The sequence below is a fragment of the Salminus brasiliensis genome, chromosome 14, assembly GCF_030463535.1.
Source record: "Salminus brasiliensis chromosome 14, fSalBra1.hap2, whole genome shotgun sequence".
NCBI lineage: Eukaryota > Metazoa > Chordata > Actinopteri > Characiformes > Bryconidae > Salminus > Salminus brasiliensis.
The window spans coordinates 31436431-31463414 of NC_132891.1; the positions used below are offsets into that span (position 1 = coordinate 31436431).

Here is a 26984-nt window from a genome sequence, read left to right on the forward strand (position 1 = left end):
TCATTAAGGAGAGACTGCAGTAAATGCTCCTTGTCCACACGCACTGTAAATCAGAGCTTCTAGTGTAACCCAGAGAGAAACCATCTATAATCCTCTTTAAAAAAAAAGCCCCAGAGCCAGACTGCTCATTACACTGCAGCCGTTGATCCAGATCTGAGCTGAACATCTTATCTGATGCTCCAAAACGACATCAGATTCAATAAGGCCAACTGAGCTAAAAGAGTTCATTGTCCCAGCAATCAGTAGTGGCACATCTACCCGAGGGGTGGGTGAATGCACTGTATGATGATAATAGAGAGCCTGTAATAGACTAAGTGTATTATAACCATATAAGCCAGGCTGCAAACACACACACACAGCCGGTCTAGGCCTTGTAGAGATGTATTACCAATAGAATAGGACTCTCTGGAGCAGATAAACATAAACCTATTGGGACCATGCCTAATGCCAGGCATGGGCTAGAGGGGTATATAAAGCCCCCCAAGCATTAAGCTGTGGAGCAGTGGAACTGTGTTCTCTGGAATGATGGTTGGCGCTCCATCCAATACCTTTGTGATGAGTTGGGGAGTTGGAGAAGATGATGGTGGGGTGATGATCATCCAACATCCCGACCTTACGAATGCTCTTGTTGCTGAATGCGATCAAATCCTCACAGCAATGCTCTTCCAAAATCTAGTAGAAAACCTTTCCTGGACAGTAGAGAAAGTTACTCCAACAAAAGCAGCATAAACTTGTTTTAATACCCTTGATTTTGAAAGAAACAATAAATAAGCAAGTGTCCCAATACTTTTGTCCATTTATCGATATTGGCAGACGTACATAAAAAACTATTGCATTTAAAAACTAGTTAACCAGTATGACCAGTTTGAGGGTCAGCCCAATCCATCAAACTCCTATGAAAACACGCTTTGCTGGTCATGAGCTAAGCTTGGTCGGTGACCAAGGTAGATGACCAGCTTGTTAAACACCTTGACCATCAAAGACCAGCTTAGACCAGTGATTCCAGGGGAGCAAAATAAATATCGTAATCTATAAGTAGGCGTGTCCCATTTGACCACTCTGCCTGACTCCCCTACGCCATTAGTGTACCGTAATGCAGGCCTACTGAGATGTTCACCATATCTCCCACCCCTGACCACATTAGCATGGTCAGAAAAGAAGCTTGGAAACGGAGACATGACTTCACTGGGCAGTGCAGAACCTTCCGCTGCTCCTCACGCAGCCTTGAAATAACCTCATTACCCTCTTTGTCATTATGAACAAGGCTGGGGCCTAAGACGCTTCTCACAGCTGCCGCCGCGGGTCAGCTGGGCGTGTCGTAAACCCTGTAATAGCCAACAAATCACCACAAACCCATGACATCCTTTTTAAAGGTTAAAATGCCACACGTCTGCACATGGTACTTTTGATACAATTAGACTATGCTGCGAGAATCAGGCGTGTGGCGCCACCTGGCGGTCAGACACAGCAGGCCTCCGTGTCCGCAAACTCTACTCTGCCAGGAAAGAGCACAGCAAGACAAGTCAAGCATATTCACCAGTCCGATTTTTGTCCGGACACAGATGGAATTCGGTCTCTAACCCATCCGTGCAGTAAACACACACACACACATACGTGATTAAACACACACAGTGACTGTGCAACCATTGCTGCGGCGCCTGTCATCAATAGCCCTGTGCTTTAACCGCTGAGCCAAAGTGAGGGGATCAGCTCCTTTTTTGTTTTTTTTACCACACTTGTTGAGAAGGGTGTCCACAAACTTTTGTCTATAACTTGTTTGTCGTGATACAACTGTGACGAAAACAAAAAAAGGAAAAGAAAGCAGGCAGGTTTCTTGAAAAAGAAATCAGTTTATTGGTGTTTGAGGCCCTACGTCTCCAATCTCTACATGATGCCTAGCTGGGTAAGAAAGAGTTTAGTGTGCATGTTCGGAGCATGGTAAAAATACAAAAAACAACAATCATGGTTTCAAAAATACTTGTTTTCTTTAACAATCACGACACAGTATACATTTGGAAGAAACTGAACCTCATGCAAACCTACGTATTACAAAAGAGGAGGGGGGGGGGGGGGGGCTATCGAGACTACCAGTTATACGCCTGCAGCAGTCTAAGAACTACAGCTACAGAAAATGTCTCGGAGAATGTATGTAAAAAAAAAAAAAATCAAAAATATATATTAACTTAAGTTTCAGCAGACGAAACCTGCGTGTAGTCTGAGTTCAGAGTCCAACGTCTGTAACTGGCTTTAAAAAGGAAGCAAAAAAAAAAAAAAACATAATAAAAGACAGGAAGTGTTAAAAAGACATTTGGCCCAAATCGATCCAGTGTTCTCGAGTCCAATTCATTTACTAACAGTACTTAAAACGCAGTGTCAGAAATACAACGCGGAGTAAAAACGGATACGGTCACTGAAATAACCCATTTCTGACCTGGATCTGACTTCCTCAACAAGACACATCCTATCTAGAGAGAACAGTTGAGGTCATAAGCACATAAAACTGTATAGGACCAACACAGAAAAGCTGGATTTTTGACCTCTTCCTCAGTGAATGTTTGACCTGCACCCGGGTGCATTACTAGAGTGGGGGTTCAGAAGTCCCTCCGCTGACCTAAAGGCATTATTGCAGTCAGGCCTTTTTGTTTGTTTGTTTGTTTCTCATCCAAGCCTGTGCTGGTAACAGAATCCTCTTATTCAGATAACCCATGTGTAAGCTGGTAATTAAGCAAGAAGGGTGTGTCGATTCTCCTTTTGGAACGTGAGTCCTATCACGGCTGTCTCCCAATCATTTTGTAACATACCATCTTTCATTTGGTTACATAACTGATCTGGAAATAAAGAACAGAATTATGAACGTCAAACTTTATCATCTGAGGCATCTAAGCAGCTTCCTTCCCACTGCCATTTCACCCTGCATGACCTGATGCTGATGCCTGAAGCTGTTTTGTGATGTCTGAAACCTAATGCTGGGGTCTGAGGATTTCCTAAAATACAGGCCGAAGCATGGAGACAGCTTCTGTAAGCAGTACCCCACTTTCAACCAGATTCGACCATTCAATCACATCAGAGGTCAATGTAAGGTCCACCAATCCATCAGTGTAGAAAAAGCTTATGTTAAGGTACGGAAAGGACAGTCTTGCTGTGGTTTCCATTAAAGGTTTAGCTCTACTGGCGGCGCCTACTAACTATCAGTAGGCCTTGAAACCCCTTAAGAACCAGCAGGCCGACAAACGTTTAACCGATTCTAGCTGTAGCTGGATGCAAACTCCGCCCACTTAGTTGCTGTAATTAGTCAGTTTTGCAGTTATCGTTGATACAGATTTGAAGTTGGTTACGACAATTTCAAGGCCACATGTGATGCCGGCTGAAGCCCCAGGGAGCTGTTCCTTCACGTTGGTGGTGACTTCCCTACAGAAACACATCGTATTTAACTGGCTTGCATGTGTCAACCCAAGTCTATCCGGGCACTGAAACTATCAAAGGAAGTAGTAGTAGTAGTAGTAGTAATAACCCGAGTCACTGATCCTCTACTTGCTAACTGAACTCATTATTGCCTGTGCAGTATAACAAACTACTCCAACCCCTGACAGGGTCAGACCATCTACTTAAAAAGAACAATACAAAAAGATCCTCTCCGCCCAAGTCAAATCAGTTTTAAAAAAAACAAAACAAAAACAAACAAACATACAAAAAAAACAAAAAAACAACATGTCCACCATCTGTGGCTGACTTTTGACCTGGTTTGGAGCGGATCTGGAGGCGAAGCCTTTGCCAGAGGCTCCGGGATCAGTCTGGCACAGTGGAGCCATCAGGTGGCTGCATTGAGTCCACGCCCCTTCCGCTGAGCTGGCTGACCAGAGGCTTCTCTTGGAACACGGGAGCAATCACACGGCCAGCCGGCTGTTGCTGCTGTTGGCCTGTAGGGGGCTCCAGGACGCGGTGTGCTGGGGAGGGTCCTGCGAGTACGGGCGACCCTCGCAGCACGACTGATTCTCCTCCTTGGGGATACCCACTGCACACAGCCGCCGGTGTCGCAACAACCGGTCCGTCCTGGAGAAGTTCTGGAGGGGAGAGAGTGAAAGGAAAACTGGATAATTGGATCCTGAAACCTCACTGTACTCACAGAGTCCTGGACAACATGAAAAGCACATTAAGCCCCAATTTACTGGAGGAGAACTCCAGCCAGCGTTGGTTCAATTGAGGACGTTCGCACACTCTGGTCCGAAAATTGGAGCTTTTTTTCCTGTGGTTTGGTTTGTGTTCAAAATCCAACAATCCAAGCGCACCAAAATGCGCCACAGCAAACCATGTGAGAAGGTTCCCACTGCTTAATGGTCAGACCTGCCTGCTTCAGAGTTTGTTTGGGACCGAGCCGAGACCATTTTGTCCGACGACGACAAGCCCCCCCCCTTACACTTACTGCCTTAGGCCAGAAATATACTCAGTGCTAGTACGCAAGCAGTCCTGCAGCAGCGGTTAACTGGACAATCAGATGACCGTTACTGTAGTGATTCTCACTACAAAGTTAGTCAAGTTGGTACTGGTGTAGTTGGTAGTTCTGACTTGGCAAGTTTGACAAGTACAACCCCCTGAGGATGGGAGGACGCTCTACGGTCATCTTGCAATTGGAACAGCTGCGTTGTGCGTAATGCACTCTGGGATATCTTGGCTAGATGTGAGCTTTCGAATGGAGCAGTACTTGGGCTGCAACTGATGACGTTTCACAAGAACACAGGAACACCAGTCCAGACAGGAACACAAGACTGAGAATCGGCATGGAAAACAGCGGGCTGGCGGTACCAGACAGCTGGCAGCTGGCGCTGTAGCACCCCTAGTGGCAACACTCAAAATGTGCATTAGGAAACTAGCCTGCGTAGCTCGAAGCGTCTGCGTTCGTATTCAAGCATGAAGTGTGTTTCGTGTGTTACCGCAACCTGCAGCAACGTCAGTGCGCCAGGCTTCTGGACAGTTATGTTATTTTTTAAAACACGGCAAAGCGAGGTTGGAATCTGCCTAGCATAAACAGAGCTGTGATAAGGAGTAGCTCGGAAATAGAAGTAATGTATGACTGTGTGTGTGTGTGTGTGTGTGTGTGTGTGTGTGTGTGTGTGTGTGTTTCTGACCTGCTGACACCGGTCACACTGATAAGGCTTCTCTCCACTGTGTACGCGTTTGTGTCTCTCCAGGTGATAGCGCTGAATAAACCGCATGTCGCACACATCACACCCGAACGGCTTCTCTCCTACACAAACACAACACACACACAATTCAGACACACACAGTTAGGACTGGGACCTTACTTCTAGTGGAGATTCCATCATCAACCCAGCTGTTCAGTCCATCAAAGGCAAGCTAATAAAAAAAAAATTATATGTATATAGACAAAAGAAAGTTGTATGTGTGTGTGTATATATAAATATATAAATATATATATATATATATTTTTTTTTTTTTTTTTGGGTGGTAACGTAACTAAACACACAACTGAAACAAATCTTTAAATTCATTTATAAAATGTAATAATTAGATAAATAATAAATAGATCTGTAAATTTCCAGTGAGGAAAATATTTGCACACCCCCACATTTATTACTACTTAAAAAGTGTAGAATTAGAATCAGAGGATCAGTGTAGATGATCAGAGGATTCTAGAGGAGCCTGTCTTACTTAAACCTCAGACATTTAGTCTGGTCTGCGCTGGATTTAGTTGAAGTGCGTGGTGAAGATCACCATGGCCAGATCCAAAGAGCTCTCTGAGGCCTTCAGAAAGAAGGCGGAGTTTGGGAAGGGGTTTAAAAAGACCTCAGAACAATCAGGAATCAGCCGCTCCACTGTCCGCTAAATCGTTTACAAGTGGAGAACATTAAGAACAACCACCAACATGACCAGCTCAGGCTGTCGTAGCCAGTTCAGCCCGAGAGCAGACCTCAAGATGTGTAAAGAAGTCTCCAACAATCCTTGAATGTCATCACAGGATCTACAGGTAGCTCTTACTGCAGCTGGTGTGAAAGTTGGTGTCAGCAACTACCCAACTGCACAGGTTACAATCAGCTTGCCGTCGACAAGCCAAGACTTTAAAGTTTGCCAGAGATCAGTTTGACGGAGACCACTGCTTTGGACACTGAAAACTGTGCAAACTGTGCCACCTGCTGGTCAGATTGGCGCACATCCTTTGTGAAACCCACATTTATCAGCATGTATTGTAATTATCATTTTTACTGTAGTTGCAGTATATTTTTGTTAATAAACAAAAATTAAAAACATAAAAAAAAGACTTGAGTTTGTTGTTTTATGTTTTCTTGGTTCAGAGCTTCCTTTTCCAGCATACTAGAGCATACTAATCTATACTATAATATGGACAAAAGTATTCGGACACCTGCTCATTCACCATTTCTTCTGAAACTAAGAGTAATAAAAAGAGTTCATCCTGCTTTTGTTGGAGTAGCTGTCTCTACTGTCCAGGGAGGAGGGCTTTCTACTAGATTTTGGAGCAGCATTGATGTGAGGTTTTGATTGCATTCAGTGAGCTGAGGTTAGTGAGGTCAGGATGCGTACTGCCCCACCTTATCCCAGACTCAATCCAAAAGTATTGGATGGAGAACCCTCATTCACAGTTCCACAGCTCAATGCTGGAGGGGCTTTATACCCCTCTAGCCCAAGGCTGACATTATGCATGGTGCCAATAGGCTCATGTTTATCTGCTCCAAAGAGTCCTAATCTATTGGCATTATCTATTGGGATCAATCACAAATAAGGATGTGAGATTCAGGAGGATCCTGGTAGCATTCAGAGGCATACCTGTGTGGGTGAGAATATGCCGCTTCAGATGGTAACTACTCCGGAAGGCTCCATAGCAGTGCTCGCAGATGAAGTTCTTCTGCACCTGGGAGTTGAGGGAACTGTCATCGTTGGGGTCAGGCATCTGAACCTTTGTAAACACACACACACACACACACACACAGTGAAAAACGGAAGAAGTGCCGTACTCGCACACAGGCGTAAACATGCTTATTCTCGAAGCGCAGAGCATCAGACAAGTTCACACGAAGCTACATGCAACCAGGCAGGAGGGCCGGTCACTTGCCTGCGCCTTTTCTCTCACTTTGGTTGGCGTTCCCGTCTTCCTGTTCTTCTTCTTTGGCTGCAGGTTCTGGCTGGACTGCATGTCCTTCTCCTCCAGCAGCCTGGAAGAGTGGAACTCTCCATCCTTATTAATGAGCTGGAGGCACAAACATGCGATATCCATTAGATCTGTACGGCCAGGACGGTGCTTCAAACGGTTCTCTAAGCGGTGCCACGTACGAACAGCCTACAGCGAGAGCCTGAACAGCCTTTATGTATTTATTACTTATTTATTTATTTATTTTGCTGCAGCAGCAGCAGGTCAATGGCCTGAAGTGCATATTGTGTTTTTAAAAAGATGATTAAAGAAAATTCTGAAACATTAAAAAAATTATTAAATATTAATTTGTCCTCATTATTAAGGTTGGATTATTTGAACGAAGCAAACACACACATAAAACCTGTTAACTGCTAAAATTATAATAATAATAATAATCACTAAAAATATTTTTTATTTAATTTTAAAATGTATAATTTAACTTCATTATTTGATTAAAGGTTTTATAAATATATAAATTTGATATTAAATTGTGAGAACAATAATTAAAATACTTGTTTTCACAAATGTTAAATCCTCTGTGACTCTATAAAGGCAATCTCAGTGGAGCTTCTGCTTACCATTGGTGGGCAGCTGACTCCAGAGGGCAGGACCATGTGGCTGTGGTGACTGTGGGACTCCTGGCTGTGGTTCTGATTGTGGTTTTGGTTCTGGTTGTGGTTATGCCCGTGGCTGTGGTTGTCTCTCTGACCCTGGCCCAGCGGAGTGGTCATCTTTTTATGGCTGGGCGCGGAATTGGCCTGCATGAGAGCCATACTGGAGAGCACTGCCTCACAGCCCAGCAACCCAGCCTGCAAATACACAAATATACACACACAGACACACACACACACACACACACACACACACACACACACACACAAGTTAAAATCTGAGTAATCTTCATAGACTCATCGCTATCTTCTGCCTTGTTTCTGACCGCTGCTAACACGGATTCATCAGACTGAACCGAACTGACTTCACTGACGTCCAGCTAAGAGGGTGGTCGAGTCAGTGGTCAGTGGTTAAAGGAATAGCTTTGCCAAAAATTAAACTGACCTCTTACCCCAGATGCAGTCGATCAGACAAGACATGTTTGACATCTGAGGTTTGCTTCTTTAGTTTAGGAGATGCTAGGCTAACTTTGCCAACAAACACTGGACTTGAGTCCAGTTTAATTAGGCGGGACTAGTAATACATGTGATGACCGACATTAAATGACTGACATGGGACTGGCTGCTCGACTTTGTGTCCTGTGACCACTGATGCAGTATGAAAGGATGCTAACCAGTCTTACAGTAGTGATGTAAAACATTAGCATGAACATTCGCAGCTCCATGTTCAGTGTAGCAACATTAGATAAGAACAAGCGATGTGAAGCTAAAGAAGCTCACGTCAGATACCAAACATGTCCTGGCTGATTGACTGCGTCTGAGCGAAGTGAGGAGTCCTGTTGCTCTGATCTCTCAGCACACTATTCCTTTAAGACGGACTCGACTGCAAATTATACGCAAAAAGATTAGCGGATATGACTTGGATGCAGATTATGGCACCGCAGGACTGACGGTGGAAGCATGTGAGGAACATAAAAACTGAAGCTCTGAACACAATGAAACTGAAAGAACTGAAAATGCAAATAAAGGGAGAAAAAAAAACACTGACCCATTTCATGTGCTCTCGGACTGAGTTGCTGGAAAGTTGTGACATCGCAGTGATGGGAGTGTGTGCGTGTGGTGGGGGACAGAAAGCTTCGCACTGGGCAGAGGGAATGAACAGATACCACACAAGCCACAATCATCAGGGGGTGCAAGCCTAAAAACAGAGGGGGAGGGAGGAGGAGGAGGAGGGTGTAAAGCCAAGAAAATATCCACCCATATTTGTCTATGGATCATAAGTGGGCATCTTCATATTCAGACCTGATGGTTCAGGGGTCTTACGTAGCGAAGTTCTCAGAGCGAGCAAACTGATCACGTTCTGGTTCTAACAACAGGGCTGAGGGTCATTCACTGCGTTAGCCAGACCTCATCAACTCCAGCCTGCGTTAGCTAGACCTCAACCACTCCAGCCTGCGTTAGCCAGACCTTAACCACTCCAGCCTGCGTTAGCTAGACCTTAACCACTCCAGCCTGCGTTAGCCAGACCTTAACCACTCCAGCCTGAGTTAGCTAGACCTTAACCACTCCAGCCTGAGTTAGCTAGACCTTAACCACTCCAGCCTGCGTTAGCTAGACCTTAACCACTCCAGCCTGCGTTAGCCAGACCTTAACCACTCCAGCCTGCGTTAGCCAGACCTTAACCACTCCAGCCTGCGTTAGCTAGACCTTATCAACTCCAGCCTGCGTTAGCTAGACCTTATCAACTCCAGCCTGAGTTAGCTAGACCTCATCAACTCCAGCCTGCGTTAGCTAGACCTTATCAACTCCAGCCTGCGTTAGCTAGACCTTAACCACTCCAGCCTGCGTTAGCTAGACCTTATCAACTCCAGCCTGCGTTAGCTAGACCTTAACCACTCCAGCCTGCGTTAGCCAGACCTTAACCACTCCAGCCTGCGTTAGCCAGACCTTAACCACTCCAGCCTGCGTTAGCTAGACCTTAACCACTCCAGCCTGAGTTAGCTAGACCTTATCAACTCCAGCCTGCGTTAGCCAGACCTTAACCACTCCAGCCTGCGTTAGCTAGACCTTAACCACACCAGCCTGCGTTAGCTAGACCTTAACCACTCCAGCCTGCGTTAGCTAGACCTTAACCACTCCAGCCTGCGTTAGCTAGACCTTATCCACTCCAGCCTGAGTTAGCTAGACCTTAACCACTCCAGCCTGAGTTAGCTAGACCTTAACCACTCCAGCCTGCGTTAGCTAGACCTCATCCACTCCAGCCTGCGTTAGCTAGACCTTAACCACTCCAGCCTGAGTTAGCTAGACCTCATCCACTCCAGCCTGCGTTAGCTAGACCTCATCCACTCCAGCCTGCGTTAGCTAGACCTTAACCACTCCAGCCTGAGTTAGCTAGACCTTATCAACTCCAGCCTGAGTTAGCTAGACCTTAACCACTCCAGCCTGCGTTAGCTAGACCTTAACCACTCCAGCCTGAGTTAGCTAGACCTTATCAACTCCAGCCTGAGTTAGCTAGACCTTATCAACTCCAGCCTGAGTTAGCTAGACCTTAACCACTCCAGCCTGCGTTAGCTAGACCTTAACCACTCCAGCCTGAGTTAGCTAGACCTTATCAACTCCAGCCTGAGTTAGCTAGACCTTAACCACTCCAGCCTGCGTTAGCTAGACCTTAACCACTCCAGCCTGAGTTAGCCAGACCTTAACCACTCCAGCCTGCGTTAGCTAGACCTTAACCACTCCAGCCTGCGTTAGCCAGACCTTAACCACTCCAGCCTGCGTTAGCTAGACCTTAACCACTCCAGCCTGCGTTAGGTAGACCTTAACCACTCCAGCCTGCGTTAGCTAGACCTTAACCACTCCAGCCTGCGTTAGCTAGACCTTAACCACTCCAGCCTGAGTTAGCTAGACCTCATCCACTCCAGCCTGCGTTAGCTAGACCTCATCCACTCCAGCCTGCGTTAGCTAGACCTTAACCACTCCAGCCTGAGTTAGCTAGACCTTATCAACTCCAGCCTGAGTTAGCTAGACCTTAACCACTCCAGCCTGCGTTAGCTAGACCTTAACCACTCCAGCCTGAGTTAGCTAGACCTTATCAACTCCAGCCTGAGTTAGCTAGACCTTATCAACTCCAGCCTGAGTTAGCTAGACCTTAACCACTCCAGCCTGCGTTAGCTAGACCTTAACCACTCCAGCCTGAGTTAGCTAGACCTTATCAACTCCAGCCTGAGTTAGCTAGACCTTAACCACTCCAGCCTGCGTTAGCTAGACCTTAACCACTCCAGCCTGAGTTAGCCAGACCTTAACCACTCCAGCCTGCGTTAGCTAGACCTTAACCACTCCAGCCTGAGTTAGCCAGACGTTTGCTAGACTGTTAACGGATTCAGAAGCACCGGAGCGCTTACGGCAAGCTGCTGCTATTTATTATTATTTAATGAAAGTATTTTTAATACTCTGAAGCAATAAAGTAATTCATTCAGCAACATTTAGAATTGAACCACACTGAACTTTGGTTCCCGAGCCCTGTTAATAAGCAGGACAGCTTGGACAAGACGAAGCCGACTCTGGATCAGCGATCTTACTCCGAGACGTCCGGCGCGGTTGGGAAACGGTATCTTCACAGACAGCAATCCTGTTAAGCAGCCATTCAACACAAGTCCAAAACAGCAGCAGCCACAGAGTGCAAAATTATAGGATGAAGCATGATTACAGAGATCATTCGGATATGGGTCGATGGAGGGAGCCGTGTGAGCGGAGAAGCTGAAGAGCAATGAAATGTGTACGGCCTCGACCGGAAACCACCTGTACAGGTGTGCGCCCGCTAGTTCGGTTGCATTAGTCTGGATAACATCGCAGGGGAGGGCGGGGAAGGGAGGGAGGGCCATTGGAGACCAAACATGCTCTCTAACACAGTGGTTCCCAACCCTGGACCTGAAGGACCCCCTGCCCTGAACATGTCAGTGGCTTCCGGCCTCGACTCGGGAAGGGATCGGTGGTCCTCCAGGGCCAGGGTTCAGACACCTGGATTTGTAATGACCGTAATTCCACCAGCGATAATCCTGGGTGTATATAAAGTCACTCACTGGCTGTTTGGGATGTTTTACAGTGTACCTTGTGTGGAATGGTATCAGGGCTCAGGATGCAGAACGGGCCCATGAACTAGCTCCATTAATGCGGATGTAAATATCACTAGATATCGTGATATATTTGGAGAGCATCGTATCAGCCCTGCCCAGATCTTCACTACTGCTATCAGCTAATACTGCTGCTGCTACCCCCCTCCCCCTCCCTCCCCCTTCCTCCTCTTCCTCCCTCTTCCTCCTCTTCCTCCTCCTCCTCCTCTGTCTAACTGTCTAACCTCGTGTTTATGGTGCTCAGAGTTTAGACACACACACACACACACACACACACACACACACACACACACACACACACACACACACACACACTCTCTCTGAAGTGTTGTAGGGGAGGAGGGGAGGAGGGGAGGGGGGGTCGTTAGCCTGATGCTAAGCTAACCTCCATTCACCACCTACTGAATCAACACAGCAGCAGCAGCAGCAGCAGCGGAGCGGCTGTGCTTCATATTACCCAGCGGCCAGCTGCGCGCTCCGCCGCTGCCCCCCTCCAGCTCGGCCACACTGAGCGGGATAAAGCCCCCCTCATCCCGCTTTACCTTCTCTCCTCTCTCCGCTCCGTCTTTCTCCTCCGACTTCCAATTTTCTCTTCCAGTTTACAAACACAGGAAACGCTACCGGAAGTGCTCTCAAGGGAGAGCGGAGCACGTGACCAGGGCACTCCGGGCAGGCAGGGGGCGCCTTTCCGTCATCAGAGTGTAAATGATGCTTTAGGTTTAAAGGAGAAAAGAGGGATCAGAATTGACTCATCAAATAATTGTGGAAAAAAAATAGAGGCTATTTTTGATATTTTTGATATCTGTTAAATGTTTATGGGCTGGCTGTTTATATTGATTTTATTTTTTATGATATTTAACTTTAATGTGTGTTTATTTCTGTTATTCTAGAGTTTGAAATCAGTAGAAATGGTATTTATGGTGAACTTTATTTTGTTTATTATCCGGCAGCCTTCGTTTATTTGCTACAGTTTGTTCCCAGAGTGATGCATTCTGGGTAATGTATTTTCGTGCTTACGTTTGCGCGTGTGTGTGTGTGTCTACAGTCTTACGTACAAGAGCAGCCCTGCTCAATTACGTGTTGTTATTTTTTTAAGTGTAAATAAGGTCATATCATTTACAGTAAACTTTACTGGTTATTTGCCTAATTAAAAAAAAAAAATGGTAATATTTTTTTATTTTTTCCCTCAATATGATGAATGAAGAAATTGATTAGAAACTGTGTCTAGCTAAACATTATTTATTCATATTGAGATTTATATTTATATAAAATAATCTGGAAAACTGTTAATGTTTTAAAGCCATACTCCGGTTGCCTGCACATGTAGGTGTATTATGACTAGGCCTTCATCATTGCCTTTAGCCTGATCTAGGCTACAATCAGCCAGTGCACACAATAAAGATCACTGCCACCGAATATGAGACTGATGTCCAAAGATATTATTGTCAATATGACATGCTGACACATGTTCTTGTTATTCGCTGTGCATTAAAAAAAACATATCGACTAGCAAGTGAACTCGTCCAAAGACCTCTTCGACCTCTAGGCCTTAAAAAAGATTGTATTTTAATTCTGCATAATTCAGGGTTGAGATGTAAACAAAGCAGTTCACAGCACTTTTGGCGTGAAATTGTTTATTGTAGAGAAATGGACCTGCTCAGATTTCATTACAGTGGTGGTGATAGGAAGCAGGATTGACCATGTCTACAACACAACCATATAGCCATTTTACCGACTATCCAAAACCAGCAGTGAATCTACACATCTCCTGAGATTTAGCTATATGTAATGCTAATGATGGGCAAACAGACCCTAAATCTGAAAAAATCAGTTGCCATATTGCCTTAACATAACACCCTGCATGTATTCCTCCGCCATGAGTCGATTTTTAAAAAGCCGACATGTTTTAGGCCCAAACTACTATAACAACAATGTCTCAGACATCAGGAAACCTATGTCCTTTAACCTATGATTGCACTTAATATTACAGGTTTATGGAGTTAGCTTAACTACGAGATATCTTAAGCTAAGACGTCAGGTTTCGTTCACCACCCTCGACAATTCTGTCTCTTTAAGTTTCTCTAGAACTGAGCATTTCACACCCACTCTGCTGATGGACCTAACCATTTACCTATGCAGGAATTTCTCCATGGACTCCATGGAATTCCTCTTTGATAAAAAAAAAAAAAAATGAAAAACTCATTTGAGAAGTATGTACTTTTCAGTGTATCAAAAAAGTAATCTTTCAAATTTACATCATCCAGTACTAATGAACCTAGGTTTATTAAGACTGACCACTGCAGTACAAGCATGGTTGCAATATTGTAAAGTAGGATATAACAGCATAACATTAAATGTAAAAAAAAAATTAATATAAACTGACCTAATGCTACATTTATTTTCTTCAGAATTTTGAAAGAGCTCCAGTAAGACTTATAGTGATGGACTATATGAAATTTCATCTGAAATAAAAGGTAAAAGAGCATGGATGGAAGAGCATTATATAAGGAACATGGAATATAAAGAAAGAAAACGTTGGCATATAGACCAAGTCTAGTGCAGACCTACACATCACACAGTGTGGATTTAGCCAGAAAAGGGTAAAAACAGGACAACACAATTAATTCAATGGAAGAGGACGGAAAAATAGCATGGGCTGGAAAATAAATTAAGTGTCCTAAGGCTGAATTTTGGGGGAACAGGAAGCATTAAGCATTCTTCTGCAGGATCACAGCCTTCACTTAGTACTTCTAACAGTGGTCCCAAATCTTATCAACAAAGTGTGGGTCCAAGCTTTTGTTCCACCAAGCAGTAACACACCCAAATCAACATTTATAGGGCAGAATAAAAGGGGGTTGAAGAGAGAACGACGGCTGACGGGTCCAGTTACAGGTCCTCTCCCAGGCGCTCTATCTCATCGAGGAAGAAGTCCAAATCGCTGTGGGTCAGCTGGGGTGAAAGGATGACCATGCGGAAAAAGTTGACTCTGCTATCCAGCGGCTGATAGCCCACCATCATGGACCCCTTCTTCACCATGCGTTCCTTGAGGTACGGTGCCACCTGGTGGTGAAATAAGTGAAATAGTGGCATAAGATGATGCCTAACTTAAATGTTACCTGCAGCAGTCAAATTTGCTGCGTTATGAACAGAACACACATTCTGGCTTCAATCCTCTAATACTGGACAAACTGGGCTTGCTTCATAGTTTGCATAGTGGACAAACCTTTGCCAGTTTTTCCTGGTAATCGGCACTGTTCTCCTTCCCTCTCAGGCTGGGTGGTATGAACCAGAAGCATACGTTCACAAACTGAGGCTGTGGGGAGATGCAGAAGACAATTTTAATACAATATTCAAATATGAATGAAGACGTCAGCGGGAGAGATCACTTCAATATGGTACCTCAGAGACGAGCTGGAAACCGTCCCTCTTCTTTATCTCCTCAACAAAGTACCTGGAGAAGTCAGGAAGAAATGGAGATATTGAGAAGTGAAAATTTGTAGAACAGTGTTGAAGCTGAGGCACTTACTACTGCACCAAGCTGCTAGCTGACAGAGTGTAGAATAGCAATACAACAAAAAACTAGCTGTATGAAATATTATTTTAATGTTTCTTGGTACATTTTTATATCAAACAGTTCCAACAGTTCTATCTCCACTACCCTGCTGCCCGCTGTCCTGCTCTGGGGGCGCGCATTGGTCCACCTCACTGCATAGCTGTGCTCGTGATGGTTTACTGGCTTGATTTTTCTCTTAATTCAGTCTTGTTTTGTCTTTGCTTTTTCCTGTTTTGCTTCTTATTGTTATTATCCGGTGCTGAGGATAATTAGGAGGAAGCTTTTGAGTCTTGGTTCCTCTCAAGGTTTCTTCTTCTCGATCTGAGGGAGTTTTCCCTTGCCACTGGCTTGCTCAAAAGAGGCTCGGACCCGGATCTTGGTAAAGCTTCTTCGTGACAACATTCGCTGTGAGAAGTCTATATAATTCAATTTGAACTGAATTTAGACTAAGACTACGACTATTTGAGGTAACTGGCTAATATTAGCATTACAGCTAGCACTGGATGTAGCCTAAAACTCATATACAGCTGGAGGAAACGTCTACAGAATGTTTATATTTAAGGAACATCTAATATTAGACACATCAAGACTAACTTGTTGATGGTAGAAATGTCACCAGCAGCTGTTCTTTGTTACGTTTTTGTGATGGCATTGATAGATCATATGTAGGTTTGTGAAGTTAGGAGTTAGGAGAGTTGTTCAGGGTTCATTATGTTGGTCATTTTCTATCTCGTGTCAAAATTGTACATACAGTGCCAGTGATGGCTTAATATGAGTCTTGTATACATCACTGAAACGTTCTGAGCACGGAGGGTAACCGTGTCCATGTGGAAAAGCCACCGGAATGGTTACCGTCCGCGCTCACAACCGTTCACAAGCCTGGCCCTGTTTCCTCAGCACAGTTATCTAAATGTACTTGAGGCCACAGATCCGCTCAGTGGGAGGGCTTAATGACGTAGGGGTCCGCTGATTGGCTCGATCAGCAAAGACAATCCAAAAAACTCCCGGTTCTCCAATTCGTATTTGGTTGGTATGCTCTATTTCGCATGAAATCAGGGGCAGGAGTGTGAGACCAGACGAATCCGACAACAGCAACTGTCACATGACTATTTTTAGATAGTTGTAGTGTCAACTTGGCCCTGCGGTGGAAAAGAGGCCATTGTGTATTTATCAGTGAGTATACCCAGGACCTAGTGATTGCCTAGTGGATATACACTGTGTTCTTATTCTTATCATTATTATGTGTCACGTGACACTCAGAGGATTTTTTCTCAGAGTCATTGTTATGCAAAAACCTTGTATCTTCAAAATATATAATTTATAACTAAGCTTTGAATCATATCAAAAAGTGAAAAGCAGTATAAATGTAGATACAAGCTTTTAACATTACAAAATTATATATACACATATATACATATATATATATACACACATACACACCTTGTATTGGCAAAAGCCTTGTCGACACGGTTGGATAGGCCTTGGGCGCCTATTGCCTTCCACATTAGCCAAAGTTTCAGGCAGTCCACTTTGCGTCCACACTGGAAGGTCTTGTCCCCGCTGTCCAGGCTCATGTCGTAGAACTTGTCTTGCTGGAACAAGTATGTAGCATTGGCACAGTAACAGCGCATCAGCAGATTCTGATAGGAGAAAGGGATACGGAAAGTTTATCAATCGGCCTGGTCTATGTTTTTATTTAATTTACACCGATCAACCATAACATTCACACCACCTCCTTGTTTTTACACTCACTGTCCATTATATCAGCTCCACTTCTAGTTCTATAATTACTGACTGTAGTCCATTTGTTTCTCTGCATACTTTCTTATTAGCCTCCTTTCACCCTGTTCTTCAATGGTCAGGATCCCATAGGACTGACCACCACAGAGCAGGTAGTATTTGGGTGGTGGGTCATTCTCAGCACTGCAGTGACACTGTGGATCAGACACAGCAGTGCTGCTGGAGTGTTTAAACACTGTGGCCACTCACTGTCCAATCTAATAGACATGCCTACCTAGCTGGTCCACCTTGTAGAAGAGGTGTTTAAACACTCCAGCAGCACTGCTGTGTCTGATCCACTACTCGTACCAGCAATGCAACACACACTACTAACACACCACCACCACCATGTCAGTCAGTGTTACTGCAGTGCTGAGGATGACCCACCACCCAAATACTACATCCTCTGTGGTGGTCAGTCCTGTGGCGTCCTGAGCATTGAAGAACAGGGTGAAAGGTGGTCTAGTAATGGCTGATTGGTGCTAATTGATGTTTAAATGAGTAGAACTTAATGGATCCCAGGATTTTATTTAATGTATTGTCATTAGCTGATCAGATTTAGATCTCTACAGTCACTTCACTGTTTGATCCAACAAAACAACTGACAAACAATGTTTGATTTTTACAGCCTCATACCGTTGTGTCCCTCAGCAAAATGACGGAGCACTGCAGCCCAGCCATCAGCATTTTATGTGGATTCCAGGTGAAAGAGTTTGCCCTGAAGACAAAATAGGAAACGTTGGGCGACAAGCTACAAGTTGGTCCTTATTCTGTGTCCCCATCCCAGCCAGAAACCATGCTGACGACTGACTTATTTACTCAGTGAAGCTGGTTATTTTCGTAGAAATGGTCTCGTAGTCATTTTGGTCAGTTCTATACCAACTATCCTCTGTATGTCCTTTGTGTTATCATGTTAGACTGAACATCAATGGCACATAGCCACTTTTTTATTCTGTAAGCAGGGGCGCCGCATTGGAGGGGGATGTGGGGAATGGGTTGGGTACGGCCTAAATGTAATAACTAGTATAACGAGTATGTTGGCAGCATCTTTTCATGGTTCCCAAACTAATGTCTCTAATGGTGATTTTTCAAACATAAGAAAATCCACATCCAGTTTCTTCCATGACTGCGGCTCATCCATTATCTGTCTAATGCATGGAAAAGAAAAAAGATAAGCTCCAGTCCCTCACCAGCAAGGTGTTTCTAATAAACTGACCAGTGAACATGTACAATATGTGTATATGTGATCTAAGGTACCTTTCAAGTCCTGCAATCAGATGCTTGTGTTTTTGGGAAAACAGCACACTTCCTCCCCAGGCGGCCTGTGGAGGAGATCAAGAAGAAGCCAGCTATCATGACAAGACCTGCTTATCTGCTCATAGACTTTCTAGGGAATCCAGATCTGGTCCAGGGCCAGTTTAGACCTGCAGTGGTATCTGCTGAGCTTACATAAGATTTCTATACGTGACAAGAGATCTACGTCGAGTCACATCAACTCACGGTACTGCACGTTCCACGATATTACTCCACGCTAGGTCTTGTGTGTACTTGTTCTTTTTTGCTCCAACTGTTTCTTTTTATTGCATAACGTGATTTTCTCTATAGTGCTGATAAAGAAATGAGCCGGGCTTACGTCCACATGCATCCACATGCCATTCCTCTCACTGATGTCAGCTATGTGGTCCAGGGGGTCGAAAGCTCCCTGCACAGTGGTGCCAGCCGTGGCATTGACAAAGAACGGCACTGCGTCCTGCAAAGGAGAAGAGAAGGCCCAGTGAAGCTCGAACAACCCAAGCAAATATCAGAATCTATAAATCTGATGCAGATCAAAGGTTTCAGTTCAGTGCTTCTCTGTTCAAGAAGTGCAATGTAGCTAAATGTAGCTAAATTCTCATGGTTTAAGAAAATTTGTCAATGTGTCACCAAGAGAAAAAGGTGGTAATGCATATACTTGTGATTTGGCATGAACAATTTTAGCCTCAAGGTCTTCTGGGATCATTCTGCCACTGTGGGTACAGAGAGGTTAGAGAAGGTTGAGGTGGAGTACAAGCGATGTGGGCATATGCAGAAATTACCAGCAAAGGTCTTGTGCTGGCTAGCGTACCTTTCGTCCACTTTCACGTGGTAAACGTTCTCCGTCCCGATACCGAGGAAGGCGGCAGCCTTCTTCATGGAGTAGTGACTCTGAAACAAGTCAAAGAAACAGATGAATGAAGTAAACAAATAAATAAACAAATCATTTACTTCTCCTCACCTCAAATGCACTTACTATATTCCCTATACAGATTCTGCACAAGTGTGGATGGTGGTCCATCAGGTCCACTGCACCACAGCGCAATGCTAACAGGCTTTATACCCCTGTAGCCAACTCTTGGTATGTGCACAACACCTGTGATGGCAATGGATGCACCTTAGAGGAGCCGAATTTATTAATTAGATGCACTGTCCACAAAATTTTGGACATATAATGTACTTGACTCAAACGGACAGGCTTATAGGAATGCATAATGGTATCAGAATCGTGTTTGGCTAATGTAGCTAACAAGTAATGGAAATGTATACCTCACTAGTAACCACTAGTACGCCCAAATCACCATACTTATTACATACTATATGGTCAAATGTGTGTGGACACCTGTTCGTCCCCTGATCTTCCAAAATCAAGGGCATTATTGAGGACTGTCTCTACTCTTCAAGGATGGCTTTCCACTACTTTTTGGAACATTGCTGTGAGTATTCTGTTGCATAGAGCCAACTGAGCATTAGTGAGTAGTTATGATGGATGATTGGTTCTAGCACTCCAACTGATCCCTAAGGTATTGGGTGGATTTGTATTCATTTGACTGTATTGGTAAACCAACAGATATTAAAAAATGTGTTTTGTATCTCTGCAATGTTAATCGAAGTGAATTTAGTCCCAATTGTATAAATATTTGTGAATTCAGACCTCACTATCGCTTAATGCAATGAAATCCTCACCTTAACACTGCAAAATCTAGTAGAAAGTCTTAAAGACAGTAGAGACAGTTACTCAAAAAAAGCAGGATAAACTCTTTTTAATAGCCAGATACTTCCCAATAGTCCCAATACTTTTGTCCATATGGGGTCTTTGAGATTACTTAACTACTTAACATAGATAAGCCTGCGTTGGTTTAGGCTTATGCGGTTTAACTGTGCTATTTGTTTGCTACTTGTAAGCTTAACAAAAGCCTCGTAGCCTCGAGTGAAAAACCTCTTAAAAAAGGGCTTCTTTATGGAACCAAAAGTGGTTCTTCTTTGGCACCACTCAATGCCAAGTGAAACTTGGTCACTTTATGTGACTAGTATCTTGATTGTATCCTGATTCTTACACTGGGTAGTTAAATGCGTCTCTGATTAGTCGGACTGAAAATTGATTGCTGGGTGGGACGGATTATGCTATTTCGCTCATTGCACGGCAGGAATTACTGGTGTTTTGGTTGTACTGAGAGGGGTTGTAATAATGTTTTGGAGAGACGGCCGCATTCACACTGCTATAACATGTGGATGGTGTGGCGCAACAGATAACCACTACCTGCCACTGAGCTACCACACCATGTTGGAGACTGGGGTTCGCTTCCCAGTCTGGGTGACTATGCTGCGCTACATCAAATAAGAGTCCTTGGGCAAGACTCTGCAATAAGAGTAACCATGTAAGTCACTCTGGATAAGAGCGTCAGCTAAATGCTGTGAATGTAAATGTAAATAACATGTGGCTCTAACGTGTCTCCTGAAGTGGTTTTATGTGGTATCCCGTTAATTCTCATTTGACAGATAAAGCAAAGCGAATATTTCAGAAAGTCATCTTCTCCTCTTTACCTCCTGAGATGTGAACACAGCCAAGCGGGGGAGAGACCACAGGCCCTGAGTTTTGACCTGTGGGAAAGCCCAGTAACGGGCCACATTCATGGCGAACATGTTCGAAACAGAGCCTCCGGGGCAGAAGATGCCATCCCCCTCAGTCCAGCCCACCAGCGAGCGCAGTTTGCGGAGCACCACGTCTTCCATCAGAACAAACACTGGAGCCACCTCATAGGTGTACCTGCGAGAGATTTGCATAGTATGAATCTGCAAAGGTCCGGAGATAGCCGACAGCCTGTGCAATACAGAAAGTAAGACGTCACAGAGATTTGGCGAGCTGGTCCGACGAACTTGTGGACTTCTTAATGAACCCCACCCTGCCAACATTCAGCAGCCCAGTGGAATGTGGGCTAGGTGGGTTCTTGGTGGGCATGATTTCTGAATGGATTTGAACATATGCATGAACACAGGGCCCCATCGTTACAACCAACCTTAAATTTCACATTGGTCCCATTCAGGCCCCGTATGCAGTGTAGAACCTATATAGGACCCATGTTTAACCCCTCCTGGTCCCATCACTGACCCTGGTGGGTTTATATGTGGGGCCAATGTGGAACCTGAGGACAAAACTTTCTGGATCCCAGTTGGGCCGCCCCATACAGGCCCCACAGGGCAGTGGTGGCTCAGCGGTTAGAGCGCCGGGATATCGATAACAGGGTTGTGGGTTCGATTCCCGGGCTCGGCAAGCTGCCACTGTTGGGCCCTTGAGCAAGGCCCTTTACCCTCTCTGCTCCCCGGGCGCTGGAGTTGGCTGCCCACCGCTCTGGGTGTGTGTGTGTACTCACTGCCCCTAACACGTGTGTGTGTGTGTGTGAGTGTGTGTTCACTACCAGATGGGTTAAATGCGGAGGACACATTTCGCTGTACAGTCCACACTGTACAGTGACGAATACGTGCACCTTTATCCTTTTTATCCTTTATCCTTTATGTTAGTTGGGCAACTGCTGTATGGATCTGTTCAGCACCACCAACAGCTCACCTTATTGGTCAAAGGGATTCCACCAATGTTTTAATTATTTATCCATACAAGGTGATTTAGAGTGTTTTTCTGTGAAATGCTCCATTCTAGAGAACCTTCCCGAATGCAACATGACATCTCAATTAGCTTATTATTTATACATCCCAACAAATGGAATTGAAAATGCTGCCTGATTCCCGATGCATCATTGTTGTATTTTTTAACCATTGTTTTAAGTTGAGCCTTTTAAGCTAAAGCATATTTTACGTCTTGCATCCAAATAGTTGTACGACAGAAGTAGCATCCAAAGACAAAAATAGTTTTCCAGATTTACCACTATTTGACCTTCATTACCATTAAATGTAACATAACTGGTGGGTTTTGGTGGTTAATAAAACGTAAATGGTAAATTTGTATTGTAGACATTGTGACCCCTGGCTACATTCACCACCACTGTAAAGAAATCGGTAGAGTCAGCAAATTCTTCTATAATAAACACCAACAAACATTTCACACGAAAACCAAATGAAATGACACATCTAAGATGTTTACATCTAAGTGAATTGAGAAACTGAAATCGACGGAATTCCCCTTTAATAATGTACTGAATTAGCAGACAAAACATTGGGCTGGTTGCTCTGTAGAAGGGTTGGCAAATAGTTAAGCTAACAAAAATAAACTCAGTTTTTATTTGTATTTATTCTAATGTTAGTGTTTTACCGTAAAAAAAATACAGTCTTAGTCTTGCAAAGACTTTTGTACAGTGCTATGTATAAATTGGCTTGTAAAAAAATGAATAATGCAATAAACATGCTTGGTTATCTCACAAGATCCAGCTTTACTGCTCTCCCAGACAAGGATGGACAAACTGACTTTCAAGAAATCCCACCCCCCCTATCTGGCATTGAGTCGAAGCTGCAACGTGACAGCGACGCAGCACATTCACGCAAGAAAATATTTACATTAGATTTTCTCCAATAATCACAAAGTGCCTCTGAGCTGTTCCACATGTATCTCCACCTAATCCATCCACTTGGCACAAGTGCTTCAGGTAGTTGCAGCCAGTGGCTACAAATCTGATTCATGTCACATGCTCGTATTTGATAACCTTGAGGGAGTGAGGTGATCTGACAATCATTGATACAAGGCTTAATGGAAAATTTCAGAGGTGCAATGCAGTTGGGCAACAGAGAGCTGATTCTGTGCCTTATCAGAACCGCATAATAATGCTGTGCTATTTGATGAAAACTGGCTTATGCGTATATATTGCATTTTTCGCGGCAGCTACTGCTGCTTTTTTGTAAGTGTGAGGTTTTTGCCACTGCAGTTGGAATCCTATCGCTAATTCTAGGTACAATTTAGAATTAAAATTAGTTGATTTTCTAAGCGATGTTCTATGTTCACCGACTGATAAACATGATTAAACGTAATTACTGTTAAGTAGCTTTATTTTAACATATTGCAAATATATATATATATATATAATAATTGAATTGTAGCATGTGCAAACGTAACAATATATTAAATATTTAATGCTTAATTTTTATAAAATGTATAAATCCAGAAAATGTGCAGAAATTGTTTACATTTATATTTATTTCCCATAGACAATTTGTTCAATTATTTACACTTAGAACATCAACTAAATGTGTCATCTGACTACAGCACCCAAGCTTTTGCTCTTTCTGACATAATTTAATCTGACAGCCATCCTTAACATTGTCTAAAAATATCATAATGAGTGGACCAATAGAAATGCTCCAAAAGGACTAAAATCTTTTTAGCTACATTGACTTTCTATATATAATAGAGTAAACAGAGCCTGTTGTCTCCAAAGCATCACAGGGTTCAGACCCTCTTCAGAGATCTCATAACGACCTCTGTACGGCATTTTTTTGGGGGAGCCAGTGGTTGTTTATTTAACAGGGCAGCCGCTGGGCTAAACCCAAGCTCAGCCTGGCAGGTGCATCGTAAACGAATCCTCTACTCCGAACCCAGCGGGCGCGTCTGCCTCCGAGGCTGCAATGCAACGCCCATATCTTTCTCACATACTGTGCCAACTGTGCCACACTTACTGGCTGGTGTTGAGCGTCTCCGTGAGCAGGCGTCCGGCCAGGGAGTGGTAATCGACTCCGGCAAAGAGCTGATTGAAGAATCGAGGGTGATCTGAGGAGGAGAACAGAGAATTCCGACTCCTGGTCACTGGACACTTAAACGTCCTCATCCATCACTTATGCAGAGCAGTATACAGTATATGAGAATGGAAGTCTTCTTGAGCCCATCAAAGCAAACTGGACGCTTACTGGTTTTGACGCTGTACTTGGCAACATCACGGACCCTCTGCAGCAGCTGCTGGTGCGATTCTCCGTGGTCTCCCAGCTCCAGGTCCATCAGAGCCCTCAGCTCTTCTGGCTCCTTCCACTCACACACCTGGGCATGCACACGTACACCTTGCTTGGTCGAACTTTGGGAATGTTCAACAACTAGGACTGAAAATAAGAGCTTGGTAGTACGGCGGTACCTTCTCGTTCACATCAGTGGCCTTGTGGACTGCCTCCTCCAGGATCACTTTGAAAGCTTCGGAGAGGAACAGTTCGCCCTCCGAGCGGCTTGGCTCGGAGTGGTCCGGCTCATGATGGCCATTCACTCCATTAATCGTACTGCACTCTAGGAAATTAGAGAAGAAACAAACAAACACATTTGCTAGAATTCATTTTGCCCACTGATCTGGGGTCAGTTGCAAACCTCTTGCAAACCTAGGGCCAGATGGCTCAAGATCAACCTTGGAAAGGAAGGGGAAACTAGGGGGACTCTACTGTGGGGCTGAATCTCCAACAGTGCCCTAATCCCTAGGTTATGTAATAACACATGAGCCCTAAGAAGGGCACTACATGCCCATAAAGGGGGCCTTTCGGGGCTGAGCCTGAGTGAAGTGACGGGACGGCTCCACCCCCCCACCACCATTCACTTTCTCCGTTCATCACGTCCCTACTGGTCACCAAGGCGCCCAGTAACGGGGTGGAAACGCCACGTTGGGGACCGCGTGCATTGAGCTGCTCCAGGTTACATAACTTCTGATGCACTTTTTAGTCAGAATGAAGCATTTCCCATTCAAATTCCTCCAGAAACCCCCCTTTTAAAGCCTTTTAGCCTGTTAGGCTAGCGTCTGCATCCTGCATGAGGGGTTACTGAGTTCGCTGGCATCGTGCACTGAAGCTCTGGAGCTGTTACAGTAACAGTAACCGCCCCTGCTGCTTACATCTCCCTCCACAATCGCTACTGAGCTAAAAACCACAACGCACATTCAGCCTGCAGTGATTAACTGATGTTACAGACGTTTGCATCCATTACAGCACTGAACATTTAATCACACGCAAGTGAATCCCATCCCTCTGAAAAACCCCCCTCAGCCCCCCATAACTGCACTGGTTGGTAAAGCCAACCAGGCTGCTCCTCACCTTTGGAAACGGTTGTACTCATTGCTGGGCTCCAACGTGTGGTCTGCTAACTGCACGCAGTCTATATGTAACCTGATATTTTGAGGTGTAATATAGGGCGAGCCGCGGACCAATCAGGAGCCAGGAGCCTGGGCGCACCGGCCTGTGATTGGACGAGACGGGTCGGGGTGCAACAGGCGAGGAGCTATAGCTCAGTAAGGCAGCTGGATAAAAATAGCAGTGAATTGGGATACCAGGCGAGGTCCAGCCCATTTGACGACATTTGCGTGTATATGAGACAGAATTTAGGTTTAATTTAAGTTTAGAGACGTTTACCTTTGTGCAATGCAGGGTCATCCCCACTCATTCTTGATAACACTGATAAAATAAGCAACAATGATTGCTATGAACTTCTTTGAAGTACCAGTAGGGCAAAAGTCTGTCCAGTCACTATTACCATAGACCTTCAGTGATCAATGCAAAATTGCAAAAACTAACAAATCATCAATAAAAGAATAACAATATATGGACAAAAGTATCAGGACACACCTCTTAATCGTTGCATTTAAGGGTTTCTTTAAATCCCATTGCCACAGCTGCCCTTACAAACAGTAGTGAAAGAATAGGTGGTTCTATAGAGCTCTAGTTGCAATAGTTGATGGTGATATTCCACAGCACCTCCAACAGACACGTAAAGTTACAGAGCAGAGTTGGCAAGCGCTAAAGAGCATAGTGCATTAAAAAAAAGTTGCCTACGCTATGCTGACTCAGTAACTGCAGAGCTCCAAAACTCCTCTGGTATCAACCTCAGCACAAAGACTGTGCTCAAGGAGCTTTGTGGCATGGGTTTCCATGGCCGAGCAGCTGCAGGCAAGCCTTACATCACCCAGCACAATGCTAAGCATCAGATGGAGAGGTGTAAAGCACATCTCCACTGGACTCTGGAGCTGTGGAACTGTGTTCTGTGGAGTGATGAATCATGCTGGTAGTCTGATAGAGGAGTCTGGGTTTGGTAAATCTCAGGAGAACATTACCTGCCTGATTGCACTGGGCCAGCTGTAGAGTTTGGTGGAGGGGGGATAATGCTATAGGCCCCTTAGTTCCAGTGAGGAATCTTAATGCTTCAGCAGAGCAAAATATTTTGGACAGCTGTATGCTTCTAACTTTGTGGAAACAGTTTGGGGAAGGCCCTGTTCGGTGCTGGCATGACTGTGGACAAGGTTGGCGTGGAAGAATTTGACTGGTCCGCACAGACCTCAATCCCATCGAACACCTTTGGGATGATCCTTCCATCCAACATCATCCAACAGTCTCCACAATCTTGCAGAAAGCCTTCCCAAAAGAGTGGGAGCTGTAAAACTGCAAAAGGGGGACCGACTGCATAGTAATGCTTATGGGTTTAGAATGGGATATCACAAAAAAGCTCCTGTAGGTGTCCCAATACTTTTGTCCATACATTGTACTGAACATTATCT

The 26984-nt window shown here is 44.5% G+C and overlaps 2 protein-coding genes across 7 annotated transcripts; both read right to left on the bottom strand.

The window, feature by feature from the left end:
* Positions 1-1830: 1830 nt before the first annotated feature.
* Positions 1831-12534, bottom strand: znf740b (zinc finger protein 740b). Of its 6 annotated transcripts, none has more exons than XM_072697466.1 (7): positions 12446-12519; positions 8822-8971; positions 7741-7971; positions 7085-7219; positions 6799-6928; positions 5124-5242; positions 1831-4061 (listed from the first exon to the last, which is right to left on the bottom strand). In XM_072697466.1, the coding sequence occupies exons 2-7, from the start codon at positions 8864-8866 to the stop codon at positions 3885-3887; spliced, it is 837 nt and encodes a 278-aa protein (XP_072553567.1). In that variant the 5' UTR covers positions 8867-8971; positions 12446-12519; the 3' UTR covers positions 1831-3884. The 6 variants fall into 6 exon arrangements, with proteins under 6 accessions (XP_072553567.1, XP_072553568.1, XP_072553571.1 ...); XM_072697467.1 differs by lacking the exon at positions 12446-12519 and adding an exon at positions 11278-12093; XM_072697470.1 differs by lacking the exon at positions 8822-8971 and having other exon boundaries at positions 12446-12534.
* A 1031-nt stretch (positions 12535-13565) lies between these two features.
* Positions 13566-25598, bottom strand: csad (cysteine sulfinic acid decarboxylase). The gene is made up of 14 exons (XM_072696185.1): positions 25531-25598; positions 24594-24739; positions 24376-24502; positions 24148-24238; positions 21073-21295; positions 19340-19419; positions 19187-19241; positions 18869-18985; positions 18493-18557; positions 17872-17953; positions 16897-17096; positions 15303-15354; positions 15127-15216; positions 13566-14963 (listed from the first exon to the last, which is right to left on the bottom strand). Exons 1-14 carry the CDS (start codon positions 25550-25552, stop codon positions 14790-14792), a joined length of 1524 nt encoding a protein of 507 aa, XP_072552286.1. The 5' UTR covers positions 25553-25598; the 3' UTR covers positions 13566-14789.
* Between the last annotated feature and the right edge of the window lie 1386 nt (positions 25599-26984).

What these genes read in the sequence shown, in the direction of transcription:
- znf740b (XM_072697466.1), bottom strand. Translation starts at nt 8,866, where the DNA reads ATGTCACAACTTTCCAGCAACTCAGTCCGAGAGCACATGAAATGG. An exon ending in TCCGAGAGCACATGAAATGG is followed by an intron (nt 7,972 to 8,821) that starts GTCAGTGTTTTT and finishes GTGTATTTGCAG; the next exon opens with GCTGGGTTGCTGGGCTGTGA. An exon ending in AGTGTGACCGGTGTCAGCAG is followed by an intron (nt 4,062 to 5,123) that starts GTCAGAAACACA and finishes TCTCCCCTCCAG; the next exon opens with AACTTCTCCAGGACGGACCG.
- csad (XM_072696185.1), bottom strand. Translation starts at nt 25,552, where the DNA reads ATGAGTACAACCGTTTCCAAAG. An exon ending in GAGTACAACCGTTTCCAAAG is followed by an intron (nt 24,740 to 25,530) that starts GTGAGGAGCAGC and finishes CTAATTTCCTAG; the next exon opens with AGTGCAGTACGATTAATGGA. An exon ending in CTGTGTTCACATCTCAGGAG is followed by an intron (nt 19,420 to 21,072) that starts GTAAAGAGGAGA and finishes GACTTGTTTCAG; the next exon opens with AGTCACTACTCCATGAAGAA.